General features: G+C 40.7%; 1 protein-coding gene across 4 annotated transcripts in view; it reads left to right on the plus strand.

Annotated features, from left to right (window-relative positions):
* CSGALNACT2 (chondroitin sulfate N-acetylgalactosaminyltransferase 2) overlaps positions 1-14622 on the plus strand; it is a 49769-nt gene that overhangs the window by 16901 nt on the left and 18246 nt on the right. For 2 of the 4 annotated variants that reach the window (XM_036264925.1, XM_036264924.1), the window contains exons 5-7: positions 2250-2428; positions 4058-4152; positions 8258-8339. In XM_036264925.1, the coding sequence (XP_036120818.1) occupies positions 2250-2428; positions 4058-4152; positions 8258-8339 (356 nt within the window). Of the gene's footprint in view, positions 1-2249; positions 2429-4057; positions 4153-8257; positions 8340-14622 lie in introns of those variants that run through there. The other 2 variants (XM_036264926.1, XR_004959971.1) reach the window with 2 other exon arrangements.

A 14622-nucleotide genomic window follows, 5' to 3' on the forward strand; every position in this document is an offset into this window, starting at 1 on the left:
TACCTCAGATTAGTCAGTTCCTGTTTACTGCACAGGATCTCTTCTCTGTCCTTTCCTTGCTGCTGCTACCACCCAGCTTCCTTACCCCTTCATTTTTTCCCTTCTTCTCTTCCCTCCTTACCATTTTCAGGTCACCTACTAAGTGCCAAGCACTCATTGGTATTCCTGAAGCCATTCTTGCATTAATCAAGATTCCTCTATGGTAAATGATGGAAACCTGTCTTGATCTTGCTTAAGGAAAATTAGTGTTACTGAAGAATTTTGGATAACTTGCAAAACTGAAGGAGTCATTACAACCAAATTGGGAGAACAAAACCAAGGCAGCTTTGACATATTAGGGACTGGAACCAGAGACTTTAATACCATCAGAATTCTCCTGTCTTGTCTGTTTTTCTTTGCATCTTGACTTCATTCTCCTCTTGCAGATCGTCTTCTTCCATATGTGAGGTATATGGCTGTTGGCAGCTCTGGGCTCACATCTCGGCTTTGGCATCAGAGAGGAAAGAGCTTTCTTCCAGATCCAGCTGAGAAAATCCCAGGAAGAATTTTTGCCCACTCTTGAGCCAATCACTATGGCCAGGTGGGGGTATTGTGATTAGCCCAGCTTGAGTCTGGACCCCGCTTCTAGGAAATTACTGTGGTTGGGGTGCTCTATGATTAGTTCCTCTACTTAGTTCTACAAGTGTGAGGTGGTGATCAGCAATTTCCCCAAAAGAAGGGAAAGATTTATATCTCATAAGAAGAGGAGCAGGGACACTCAGAGCGCTTGGAGTCTACTCCATATACTGTTTGAACCTTTGTTTCCATCTCTCCATTTCCATGTCTATGTTATTGTAAGAGTAATCTTTATAAAAGTTCCCTTTTTTGATCCAACTATAGTGCAGCAGTTCTCCATATTTAACATGAGTTACCTGGAGTTCTTATTAATACACAGATGCTCAGCTTCACCCCTTGCATCTGATCCAGGGGTCTGGGGTGGGATCTGAGAATTTGCATTTCTAACATGTGTCAAGGGGAAGCTGATGATCTGTATGCAGGAATTTCACAGTGAGAACAACTGCCCTGATGGAAAAACCCTGACTCTTCCTTGCCTTTAAGACACTGACCAAGATCTTTAACTTCTCATGGAAGGTTCTCCTCAGTCTGACCCTTTTCTGGTTTTCTCTCATTGTTCCCATTCTAGGATCCCTCTTTGCCAATTTGATTTGTCTGATCCCTGTTCTTTAAAATGCTTTATTATACTTTCTTACCTCATTGCCTTTGAGAATAATTAATTGGAACGACCTTTACCCTCTCCACTAAATTCAGGATGTTAGGCATAACTTAAATTCCAATTTTAACATCTTCTCTAATTACTCTAGACAGTAGCAATCTTTTTTCTCAAAACTGCTATTTGTTCATTTATTCAGCAAATGTTTATTGAACTCCTACTCTGTGAGGGACAATGTGTCCTTAGTAATGATCAAACAGAATCCCTGCTCTCATGCAACTTATATTCCAGTAGGGGAGACACTCAAAACATGTCTGGTGGGCCTAGCTGATGTGGCTTAGTGGATTGAATGTTGTTGTTCCATGGACTGAGAGGTCCCGGTTTGATTCCTGGTCAGGACACATGCCTGGGTTACGGGCTCAATCCCCAATAGGGGGCGTGCAGGAGGCAGCCAGTTGATGTTTCTCTCTCACATTGATGTTTCCATATATCCCTCTCTTTCTAAAAAATCAACACATTTTTAAAATGTCTGGTGAGACTGAGAAAAACAAAGCTAGGCAAAGGGATAGAGATTAAAGAGATGGAGGTTGGGGCTACTTCGCATACTGTAAGAGATATATCTCTCTAAGAGGACATTTGAGCAAAGATCTAAAGAACGCAATAGAAGTACATTCTTTGTATGTGTCACTCATGTGGAATGTGTTATTTATTACCAAGCATAATGGCTGTTTTTCCATGTGTACATTTTTCTATCTTCTCTAATAGGTTTTTAAGATTCTGAAGGGCAGGGGTCCCTCAGTACTTATAAACGTCACACCACCATCATGTTGCCTCACATGTGGGCATTTAGTGAATATATGTTCCTGATGATGATTATACACATGAAGCTGATGATTTCCTTTCTCTTTATTAACGTAGAACCAACATAAGAATACAGTATTATCTGAAGTGTAAAATATATTTGTAAGTTGTAATGAAGGAAGAGAGTTGTTAAATTTTAAATGGGACTTATAATTTGTTATATGTGTTTTCCTCTTAGTGAGTCTAATTTTCACAATTACACCTTGGTCTCATTGAATGAAGAATTTAATCGTGGACGAGGACTAAATGTGGGTGCTCGAGCTTGGGACAAGGGAGAGGTCTTGATGTTTTTCTGTGATGTTGATATATATTTCTCAGCCGAATTCCTTAACAGCTGCCGGTTAAATGCTGAGCCAGGTGCGTAAAATGTTAGTAGATGAGCTGAGTGTAGAATTTAGAACAATGTCAGCATGTCCCATATTTTTAATCAGTTAGTTATGTTTTATTGAATTAATATTAGGCATAATTTAACTGGAATACTAAGTAGAAAAGTGAAAATTTGTCCCTCTGAAATTCATACCCCTTGTTCTCTTATGGCTAAATTCTCATGTCTACATTTGAATGCAAATAAACAAATGCAGAGAAATAAAAAGTCTTGAAATTGACATGAAGGAGCAGCACCCATCAGAAGAAGAGCCAAGCCGACTGTAGAGATGTGTGAGAGTCAGAAGCACTTACACCAGACGTTGGCACCAGTACACACACAGGCGTACACATGTGCAGAGGTCTCAGTACAGATAGTGCTTGGTCTCCAGACTATGCACTTGGGATGATTTACTATATTTTGCTTTATGCTGTAAATATTTTTGTAAATGTATGAGCAAATGATATTTTTATAAATAAAATATATTTTTAATGTTTTTAACCCTTTAAATGTTATTTAAATCTTTAATTTAAAAGGTTTTCTGTATTTAAAAATCTCAGTGTTTTTTTATGTAGAACAACTATATTTATATCAGTGCAAATTATTACCACCTTATTAATTAGTTTGGTGGGATAATTGTCAGGAACTCTCTCAGAGCCTCCTGAGTAAGGGTTAGGTTTACTTTTGTTACACCAGATAGCATGAAGTTCAAAATGTGGAAGTTGAAGGAGACATTTGCTCAATGTGAAAATGTTTTTATATTCAGAAATAGATTTGCCTCTAGGAAACTGAGTTCCTCATCCCTAAGTGGGTTTTGAGGAAAGTAAGATGCGTATCAATTAGGAAACTTGAAATATAGAGGTTACTACCTCACAGGTCCTTAACAGTTACTGAGTACCTTATATTATCATATCTGATTGAGGCCAGTTTTAGCAAAGGATTCTCTGTTGCAGGGAGATGGGCTAGTTAGTTCGCTTTCAAGGTCCCTTCAGTGCTATCAAGTTAAATGATAATGACAAGGCTTCCTGCAAGGGCTATTACATCTGGTATTTTTATTCTCATTTCTCCAGCTTTTCTAAATCTTGTTCTAATCTGTCTGCAATTCTGTGTCATAATTATTCTTTGTATATCTATTCACTATACAGTATTCTTTGGATTTATTGTTTCTTGTGGTTCATTTTGAAGGGTGGATTTAACATAAATTTCTAAGTTCCTTGGTGATTGCCAAAGTTAACCTGTACCTACTCCTGCTAATTTGATGAAATAATGAGTAATAAATGGCGCACCTAATAAATAGCTGAGAGAGTATCTTTGCATATCTCCCCAAAGTCAAGGAAATAAACGTGTGGAGCACCCTTCAGTCTGTTTTTTTTCTCTGTTGTTTTGCAAGACTGTAGTTCTATAGCCTGGCCTACTGATATGTTACAAAATCATAATCATGTTTATCAAATTAATAGGATGTTCAGTAGCCTGAATATTGATAAAATACAATATTGATACAATAAAATTGTTATATGGGATCAAAGAAAGACTTTAACAAAATATTAATAGATATTATAATAAGACCGGTCCTTCATTTTATGACTTCTTTGTGTGATACAAACATATATTTTAATTTGTAGGTAAGAAGGTGTTTTACCCTGTGGTATTCAGTCTTTACAACCCTGCCATTGTTTATGCCAGTCAGAATGTACCCCCTCCTGTGGAGCAGCAGCTGGTAAGACTCTCACTGGTTTATGAAAGGCCACAAAGATCCTTTTTAGGTTCCTTTATATTTGTTTCACAAGTAGAAAACAAAATTTCAATAAAATATTGTAGTTATTATAAACACATTTTCATAGTCTCTTTACCCCAACCCCTCCATAAAATGCTTTCACATTTATTATTTTAGAATTATGTCATTCCAGAGGGGAAAAAAAAAGCTTAGGCCACAGAGAAAACTTCATGCTCCAGAATGTTAAAATTGTACAGTTATTTCTGCCAATATATTTATAATACTAAAAATAATTTTAATTTAAAAAATCTTATTAACTAGAAATTAAAACTACTTGATAACTAAGGAATAACATACTATAGGAAATTACTTAGAAAGCTATGGTGTGGGAATGTCACATGTCAAAACTTACAGTTGTACTTACATCAGCATAACAGTTATACTTACATGTTATTTTTAACTTTAAATAACTTACTATGTTAGAATAATTTAGTTTTACAGAAAAGATAGAAAGATAGTATAGAGCATCCCTAGATTTCACCCAATTTTTTTTTTTGTACATGCCCCTAGCAGAAACCAAACCAGGGACTCTCTGGTCTGCAGGCCGATGCTCCAACCGCTGAGCCAAACTGGCCAGGGCAATTTCCCCTAATTTTAACATTTTGTGTAACCATGGTACATTTGTCAGAATTAAGAAATTAATATTGGTAAGTTACTGCTAACTACACTATGAAATTTATTAGGATTTCACCAGTTTTTCTACTAATATCCCTTTTCTGTTCCACGATCTAGTCCAGGATACTGCATTACATTTAGCCTAATTCTTTACTGTTAACATTAAGAGAAAAATGGAAACGGATGAACTAAGAAGTCAATTTAAGATGTTAAAAAATTGACTAACTCTCCCTAGCCGATTTAGCTCAGTGGTTAGAGCGTCAGCCTGCGGTCCAGAGAGACCTGGGTTTGGTTTCCGTTAAGGGCGCGAACCTCAGTTGCAGTTTGTCCCTGGCCCTGGTTGGTCGCGCAGGTGGCAGCCACTGGATGTGTCTCATTCACGTTGATGTTTCTCTCTCTCTCTCTCCCCCTCCTACTCTGTCTGAACAAAAAATGGAAAAATGTCCTCAGGTGAGGATAAAAAAAAAAAAGAAATTGACTAACTCAGAGGAAAAAAAGGTAAAGGCAGAAATTAATGAACCAAAAATAATAGTTTGACAAAAATAGGAGCTTATTCTTTATGTGCAAAGAAAATTGTTTAATCATAAAGTAAGTAGATTAAAGGTAAAAAAGAAAATACAACATTGGAATTTATAATAAGAAAACATTGAGAGAAATCATTTTATGTAAGTTTTTAAAATTCCATGTCCGGCCAGTGTGGCTCAGCAGTTGAGTGTCGACCCATGCACCAAGAGGTCGCTGGTTCAATTCCTATCAGGACACATGCCCAGGTTGTGGGCCCGATCCCCAGTGGGGGTCATGCAGGAGGTGGCCAGTCGATGTTCTCATCGATGTTTCTGTCTCTCTTTCCCTCTCACTTCCTCTCTAAAAAAATCAATAAAGGAAAAAAAAAATTTTTAAACAAAAAAATAAAATTCTAAATATAAGGAAAAATTTGATAATTTATAAACCATTAATATGAGCTAAGTTTATGTTAGTATTTTATAAATGCTGATGTTAGTATTTATAAATAAAAGAGATGAAAGTTCTGAAGAAACTAATTGCTGCTTAAATTAGAACAGTTATCAGAAAAGTACCCTGCAGGTGCATAGATAAGAGGTTTTACTGGTGAGTTTTTCCAAATTTTCAAAGAACAGTTAATAGTGCCATATGATCTACTTAATATATTTTATGAGACCACCATTATCTTCATACCAGTACCTGGCAAAACAGGTACACAAATTCACACACACAAACATGCACATGTGCGCGCACACACACACCCCCTCTACCCCATCTGAAGGCCAGTATTACTTAGTAATGTTGATACAAGTGGAATCAAAGTGGCAAATCAAACACCCATATCTGCCTTATCTGACACCCTAAATCCTTTGAAAAAATGAATTAAGAAGAAAAAGGCATATTAGTATTAGAAAATGAGAGAATTGTGAATTACTATTAATAATCTAAAGTTTGAGAAATTTCTATAAGATGGCAATAGTGGATATAGGATTAATGTAGGAAAGGACAGTCTGGAACATGTTTAGGAGGACACAGTAGAATATGAGTGTTGCCTCTCCAGTGTTGTGCTAAGCAGCAGGCATCACAGAGATTGGCCTGTAGGTTGAGGCAATATGTATAGTCCTTGGAGCCAGAAAGGTAGGACAGGGTCCTGGGAATATTGAGTTGCAGAGAGGATAGGGGGCCCTAGAATGTGAAGATGAACTGCTATAAATATGCTGAGCCCTAGACCATGTTTAGCCCCTCGTCTGCTATTACTGGAGATAGGCCCCTATAATCATAGCTAACAGCCATGGGATTTTGAACAGTGATTTTTGTAACAAAAGTGAGTGGCAATTAACTAAGACTAGCCAAACACTTAAGGAAAACCAATGCCATGAAAGAGGCAGGGACTTTGTCACCTCTGTTCACTGCAGTGTACCAGCTTCTAGAACCATGTCCACAAATTAAACATATTGCATGTATGAATAAAATAAAGGAGGTTTATCAGGCTTCAATTTTACTTGATTCTGGGGACTCAGTATCATCCAAGCTCTGATTTTCTTTCTTTGCTTAGACTTCAGAGTTGACAGCTTTATTTCAAAGTTGGTTTTCCTCGTTGTGGAAAAGGACTATAGTAGTGCCAAATGTTGCTATACCTTACATCTGGGGTCAGCAAACGTATTCTGTAGAGAGCCACATAGAAAATATTTGGGGCTTTGCATTCCATATAGTCCCTGTTGCAGTTATTGAGCTCTACCATTGTCCCATGAAAGCAGCCATAGACAATTTGTAAACAAATGAGTGTGACTGTTTTCCAACAAAGTTATTTACAAAACCTGGTGGCAAACCACATTTAGCCCAGAGGCTATAGTTGGCTGACTTCTGCCCTACACCACCCAAAAAGAGCAAGTGTCTTTTCTAGTAGCTCTCTCAAAAGGACAAGGGGACTTTTTTTTTCAGAGTTCTCAACAACCCTTCCCTTTTGTGTAATGCCTGTTAATAACCAATCCCAATAACCAATCCCTACAATAAGTGAGGTGAGACTGTCAATCTGGTAGAGTCATCATGGCCCAGTCAGAAGGTACAGGTGGAAGGAGCTTGCTTGAAGTTCACGGGTTGCGTGGGGCCAAAACTATATATAATCAGGAAAACATTAGGGGAATGGATGCTGGGTAGGCACCAAATAAGGTCCACTCTGTAGAATTGATCACAGTATATTATAGTATGTGTAGCGGTTGTGCTCCTAGATTGAATGTAAGGCCCTTGAGGTCAGGGACCACACTGATTATTAGTCACCTCAGCTTACACCTTGCACAGGGTTTGAATTCAAATAAATTGAAAGTGGCCAGAATCCTTGCTTATGGGGATTACTATACAAGGTGGGGAAAGAGTAGGTTTACAGCTATGAGTACAGGAAACAGAGAGTTTATTTTTGTATTATTTATTTATTTATTTTATTTTATTTTTATCCTCACCCGAGGATATTTTTCCATTTTTTGTACAGATAGAGTGGGAGGGAGAGAGAGGAAGGGAGAGAGAGAGAGAAACATCGATGGGAAGGGACACATCGAGTGGCTGCCACCCGCATGACCAACCAGGGCCGGGGACAAACTGCAACCGAAGTACGTGCCCTTAGCGGGAACCGAACCCGGGTCTCTCCGGACCGCAGGCCGACGCTCTAACCGCTGAGCCAAACTGGCCAGGGCGTATTATTTATTAATTATTGTATTATTTTTCATACAAACAACTGTAAACCTACTTTTTCCCCACCCTGTATATTTTTTATTTCATAAGGATTTAATAATATAAATACATGCTTTTATAATCAGTCATATAAATGATAGCAAACATTAATATTTGGAAAGTATTAATTTTTTATTATTGATTAAAACTTTTTCTAGTTCTTAAGGGACTACATTTATTTATTTATTTATTTATTCTCTAACTTAAGGTTCACAAAAAGGATTCTGGCTTTTGGCGAGATTTTGGCTTTGGAATGACTTGTCAGTACCGATCAGATTTCCTGACCATTGGTAAGTATACTTTACATTTAAGGATAGGACTTTATGTATTTACAGTATTACTTTATGGCAATTTTCTAAAAGGGCTCAGATTTTACTATTTTTTCATTAAATTATAAATATCTGAGAATAGCTGAAAAGAGAAGTCTGGAGATAGGAAGACAGTGAGTTTTATAGCTATTATCTTTGAATAGCAAAAATGAGGTCATAAAGATAAAATAAAAGTGATATATTATTGTTTCTTAAAATCAAAACACTAGTTTTAGCCCAGCTGGTGTGACTCAGTGGATTGAGCATTGGCCCACGGACTAAGAGGTCCAGGTTCCAGGTTTGATCCCCAGTAGGGGGTGTGCAGGAGGCAGGCAATGGATGCATCTCTCTCATTTTTCTTCTCTCTCTAAAAAAATCAATAAGAACACGCCCTGGCTGGTTTGGCTCAGCAGTTAGAGCACCAGCCTGCGGTCCGGAGAGACCCAGATTCGGTTCCTGCTAAGGGCATGTACATCGGTTGCAGTTTGTCCCCATCCCTGGTTGGGTCGTGCAGGCGGCAGCCACTCAATGTGTCCCTTTCACGTTGATATTTCTCTCTCTCTCTCTCTCTTCCTTTCTCTTCCTCCCGCTATCTGAACAAAAAAAATGGAAAAATGTCCTCAGGTGAGGATTAAAAAAAAAAAGAAAAAATCAATAAGAACATATATTTAAAATTAAAAAATAAAATCAAAACACTAGTTTTTAAAAATATCTGTGTGACATGTTACCCATATAAGCAGTTGATCTGAGTTTTCTAACAAAAGATCTTTATATAACTTTGGTAGTGTGCTCATGGATTATTACAACAGGAAGTAATGTTGGCTTATCTAGTACAATGGCATATATATAGAGAGGGGAGGGGGTGGGTAGTGACACCAATCCTCAGTATTTTATTTTATTTGTTTTTTTTAACTTATTTTCATTATTGAATGTATTACAGATGTTGCCCCTTTTTCCCTCATTGACCCCCTCTTCCCTGCTCCTGCCCCCCTCCTGTCTTTCTCACACTATTGTCTGTGTCCACTGGTTATGCATAAATGCATAGAAGTTTTTTGTTTTATCTCCCCCCCATGTTCCCTTTGAGGTTTGTCAGGCTAACAACCAATTTGTACTTCTAAATCCCTTCACCTTTTCACCCATTCCCCCAACCCCCCTCCCATCTGGCAACCAACAAAATGTTCTCTGAATCTATGAGTCTGTTTCTGTTCTGCTTCTTTATTTTGTTTGTAGATTCAATTGATAATAGGTATGTATATATTGCCATTTTATTCATATTTTTTATGATTATTTCCTTCAAAAAGACCCTTCATCATTTCATATACTAGTTTCGTGGTGATGAACTCCTTTAACTTTTTCTTGTCTGGGAAAGTCTTTATATGGCCATCAATTCTAAATGACAGCTTTGCAGGATAGAGTAATCTTGGTTGTAGGTTCTTGGTTTTCATCACTCTGAATATTTCTTGCCACTCCCTTCTGGCCTGCAAAGTTTCTTTTGAGAAATCAGCTGACAGTCTTATGGGAACCCCCTTGTAGGTAACTAACTGCTTTTCTCTTGCTGCTTTTAAGATTCTCTCTTTGTCTTGAACCTTTTGCATTTTGATGATGATGTGTCTTGGTGTGGGCCTCTTGGGGTTCATCTTGTTTGGGACTCTCTGTGCTTCCTGGACTTGTATGTCTGTTTCCTTCACCAAGTTAGGAAAGTTTTCTGCTATTATTGTTTCAAACAGGTTTTCCATTTCTTGTTCTCTCTCTTCTCCTTCTGGCACCCCCAAGATGCGAATGTTGGCAGGCTTGCAGTTGTCCCAGAGGCTCCTTACACTCTCCTCTTTTTTTTGGGATTCTTTTTTCTTTTTGCTGTTCTGATTGGGTGTTTTTCGCTTCCTTATATTCCAAATCGATGATTTGCTTCTTAGATTTACGTACTCTACTATTGAATCTGTGTAAATTATTCTTTATTTCAGTTAATGCCTCCTTCATTTCTGACTGTGCATCCATCATTTCTGACTGGTCCTTTTTTATGCTCTTGAGGCCCTCACTAAGTTCATTGAGCACCCTTATCTTTTTTTTTTTTTTTTTTTATCCTCACCTGAGGACATTTTTTGATATTTTGTTCAGATAGAGTGGGAGGGAGAGAGAGAGAGAAAGAGAGAAACATCGACGTGAAAGGGACACATTGAGTAGTTGCCACCCGCACAACCCAACCAGGGCCGGGGACAAACTGCAACTGAGGTACGTGCCCTTAGCGGGAACCGAACCAGGGTCTCTGGGGACCGCAGGCCGACGCTCTAACCACTGAGCCAAACTGGCCAGGGCATTGAGCACCCTTATAAGCAGTATTTTGAACTCAGCATCTGTTAGGTTGCTTATCTTTATTTCGCTCAGTTCTTTTCTTAGGGTTTTGTTCTGTACTTTCCTTTGGTACCTGTTTCTTTGTCTCCTCATTTTGGCTTCCTCCCAGTGTTTGTTTCTATGTATTACTTAATGAGAGGTATGGGGCTATCTGAGACCAGATGCTGCTTGTTTGAAAGAATTTAGGGTAACCTGAAGCAGGATCCAAGACAGGCCAATCCTGTGGTTAAGCAACTGGCAACAGCTTGGGTGGGCCTGAAAGTTGGATGGGGCGGGGCCTCAGGGAATCACCAGGGCGGGGCTACCAGTGTGAGCCAGGTTGCTGGAGTCTCAGATATGGCAGGTATCTGCCACCCCTGGTTCGGTTCCCATCTAAGCTTAGAGAGAGTGAGTCTGATTAAGTCCGTGCGGGCCCTTTAAGAGGGGCTGCCTGGGGCTCCAGCCACATCAGCTTCTCTGAGCCTCAGTTCCCGCTGGTTTTTCCAGCCAGAAATTATGGGGATTCTCTTCCTGGCACTGGAACCCTGAGCGGGTTGTCTGGTGTAGGATGGACCCCTCAGTCCTCAGGGAGGACCTTCCCAGCCGAGGTGTCCTCCTGATTTTTACCCGTCACAGTTGGGTGTGGGACCAGCCCATCCGCCTACGCCCCTTCTGCCAGTCTCGATGTAGCTGCTGCTTTAATTTTGTAGTTGTAGGACTTCCCTTCAACTCGATTTTAGGCAGTTTTGAATGATGGTTGTTCTGTAGTTTAGTTGTAACTTTGATGTGGTTGTGGGAGGATCCGATACCGCATTTACCTACGCCGCCATCTTGACCGGAAGTCTGAGTTCATCTTATTTGGAACTCTCTGTGCTTCCTGGACTTTTATGTATGTTTCCTTCACCAAGTTAGGGATGTTTTCGATTATTTTTTCAAATAGGTTTTCAATTTCTTCCTCTCTCTCTTCTCCTTCTGGCATTCCCATGATGTGAATGTTGGTATGCTTGAAGTTGTCCCAGAGGCTCCTTACACTATCCTCATTTTTTTGGATTCTTTGTTCTGATTAGGTGTTTATTGCTTTCTTATATTCCAAATTGATGGTTTGCTTCTTAGTTTCACCTACTCTACTATTGATTCCCTGTAAATTATTTATTTCAGTTAGTGCTTCCTTCATTTCTGACTAATCCTTTTAATGATCTTGAGGTCTTCCCTAAGTTCATTGAGCATCCTTATAATGAGTGTTTTGAACTCTGCAACTGTTAGATTGCTTTTCTCTGTTTCGTTTAGTTCTTTTCCTGGAGTTTTGGTCTGTTCTTTCATTTGTGACATGTTTCTTTGTCTCCTCATTTTGGGTACTTCCCTGTGTTTATTTCTATGTATTAGGTAGAGTTGCTATGTCTCCTAGGCTTTGTAGGGTGGCCTATTGTACTAGGTGTCCTGTAGGGTCCACTGGTACAGACTCCCTGATTACCTCTGCTGTGCCCTTGAGGTGTACACCTTGTGTGGACTATACACCTAATTGAGTCTTGATTGCTGTTGGCATGTCAATGGGAGGGAATTACTCAGGCTGATCAGCTGCAAGGACTGGTGGTGCCCACTGACCGTTGACCTCTGACTACCTTCGAAGATCAGCTGTGTAGGGGCCCACCACGCAGAGCAAGACTTACTTCAGCAGGGCTCTGGTACCCACTAAGTTCACTCCTGGAGTGTGTCGCTTGTGAAGGTGGTTAGGTGGTGGTGCTTCGATGTGGTCTGAAACTGTCCACTGGGTTTGCTGGCTCTGGGGCCAGGTCATCCACTGTCTGTGTTCTACCCGGGGCCACTAGGCATAAGCTACAAAGCGATCTGCAGATGGCTGCTTCTTGTGCTGGTCTTAGAGGTGCACAGGCAAAGCCAGGCTGTGAACCAAGGCTGGCTGCTTCTAGTGCCAGGCCTAGGGCCACTTAGCGAGAGGTATGGGGCTCACTGAGGCCAGATGCTGCTTGTTTGAGAGAATTTAGGAAAATCGGAAACAGGAGCCAAAACAGGCCAATCCTATGGGAAATACACTGGAAAGAGCTTGGGTGAGCACAAGAGTTGGGTGGGGCAGGACTTTAGGGAATCACCAGGGTGGGGAAAACAGTGTGAGCCAGGTTGCTGGAGTACCAGATATGGTGCCCGTTCTGCCTGCCCTGTAGGGGAAGGGCTCACCAAAGGAACAACGGCCTCCGCCAGCACGTCTGTCTGGGAGAAAGCTGCCCCTCCAGCTCTCACCCTGATGCCAAACAACTCAGTTCTTCCCTGTATGTCTCTGGTGCCTTTCAAGCTGCCTCCCCCTGCTGGAGCCTGGAGGGAGCGAGTCTGAGTAAGTCCGTGTGCAGACCCTTTAAAAAGAGCTGCCTGGGGCTCCAGAAGCCTCAGCCTCCCTCAACCTCAGTTCCTGCTGGTTTACAGCCAGGAGTTGTGGGGACTTCTCTTCCTTGCACTGGAACCAGGCTGGGGGGCCTGGTGTGGGATGGGGATTCCTCACTCCTCAGGGAGGACCTTCATCACCGAGGTATCCCTCTGATTTCTATCCGCCACACGTGGGTGTGGGACCAGCCTGTCTGCACCTCTGCCCCTTTTACCTTTCTCAAAGTGGCTTCTTTCTTAACTTCATAGTTGTAGGACTTACATTCAGCTCAATTTCAGGTGGTTCTGAATGATGGTTGTTGTGTAATTTAGTTGTAATATTGATGTGGTTGTGGGAGGAGGTGAGTACCATGTTTACCTACACCACCATCTTGACCGGAAATCTGTGGGCTTTTATATTTTTATTCAGAAATGAAACCCTCTTTAATTGTCCATTGAACAGTTATGCAAAATTCTAGTATCTAAAACAAATGATAAAGTATCTGCTCTCTCTGACTCTGGTTGATGTTGGAGTGGGGGACTTAGGGTTACTAACTTAGTCATCAGAGATGACCATGAAGAATCTGGCTCCATTCTTACCCAGCAGAAAATAGAGTGTCAAAACATAGTTTCAGAAAGCAGGCTGAGACTTCCAATCATGATGGCAGAATAGGTAAACGCTGTGCTTGCCTGCTCCCACAATTACATCAAAATTACAACTAAATTATAAATCAACCACCTGAAGACTAGGTGAACAGAAATGCTATATATAAGTATATAAAGAAGAAGCCATGTTGGGACTGTTAATGTGACAGAGATGTGTAATAGGCTAGTTTCACACCCACATATGAATTAGTGGGCATATTTCAGCTATTGAGGTCCCCCTCAGGAGCGAGGGGTCCCAGCCCCACACTGGCTCTGCAGCCTGGACCACCAGTGCTAGGAATAGGAATCTCCACAACCTGAAGCTATAAAAATCATTGAATATTCTGTCCAGGTAAGACAGAGGTCTGCTAGAGTCTCAGGCATCCCTATTAAATGGCCCATGCACAGACTTACTTGCTGATGTACACACTTGCTCTGAGCTCCAGCTCTGGAGCAGCAGCTTGAAAAGCAACAGGCACAAACAGGGAGGAACTGAATTGTATGGCTTTGGGGTGAGCGCTAAAGGGGCAGGTTTGTCTAAGACAAGTGCTGGCAGGCTCCATTTTCCTTTGTTGAGCGCTCCCCACCTCCACCCCCACCCCCAGCCTGCAGATTACAGGCAGACGACAAATCTGAGTCTCCATTAAACTAGCTATCATAGCTCACACCGCCCTGGTGATGCCCTGAGACCTGCCCCACCCAACCTATACACCAGCCTGAACATCTTTCAGCAGCTGTTCCTCACAAGCAGCAGGCTGCAACACGTACTATGAATTCCCTTAAATCTCTGAAATGTCCACAAAACTCAAACTGGTATCAGCTGGCCTTAGCATACCCTGTACTTCTTGCTAAGTGACCCTTACCCTGGCACTAATGGCAGCTGCTCTCGATTCACAGTATAACCCAGAACAGGCAGCTACCA

The sequence above is a fragment of the Molossus molossus genome, unplaced genomic scaffold, assembly GCF_014108415.1.
Source record: "Molossus molossus isolate mMolMol1 unplaced genomic scaffold, mMolMol1.p scaffold_m16_p_17, whole genome shotgun sequence".
Lineage (NCBI taxonomy): Eukaryota > Metazoa > Chordata > Mammalia > Chiroptera > Molossidae > Molossus > Molossus molossus.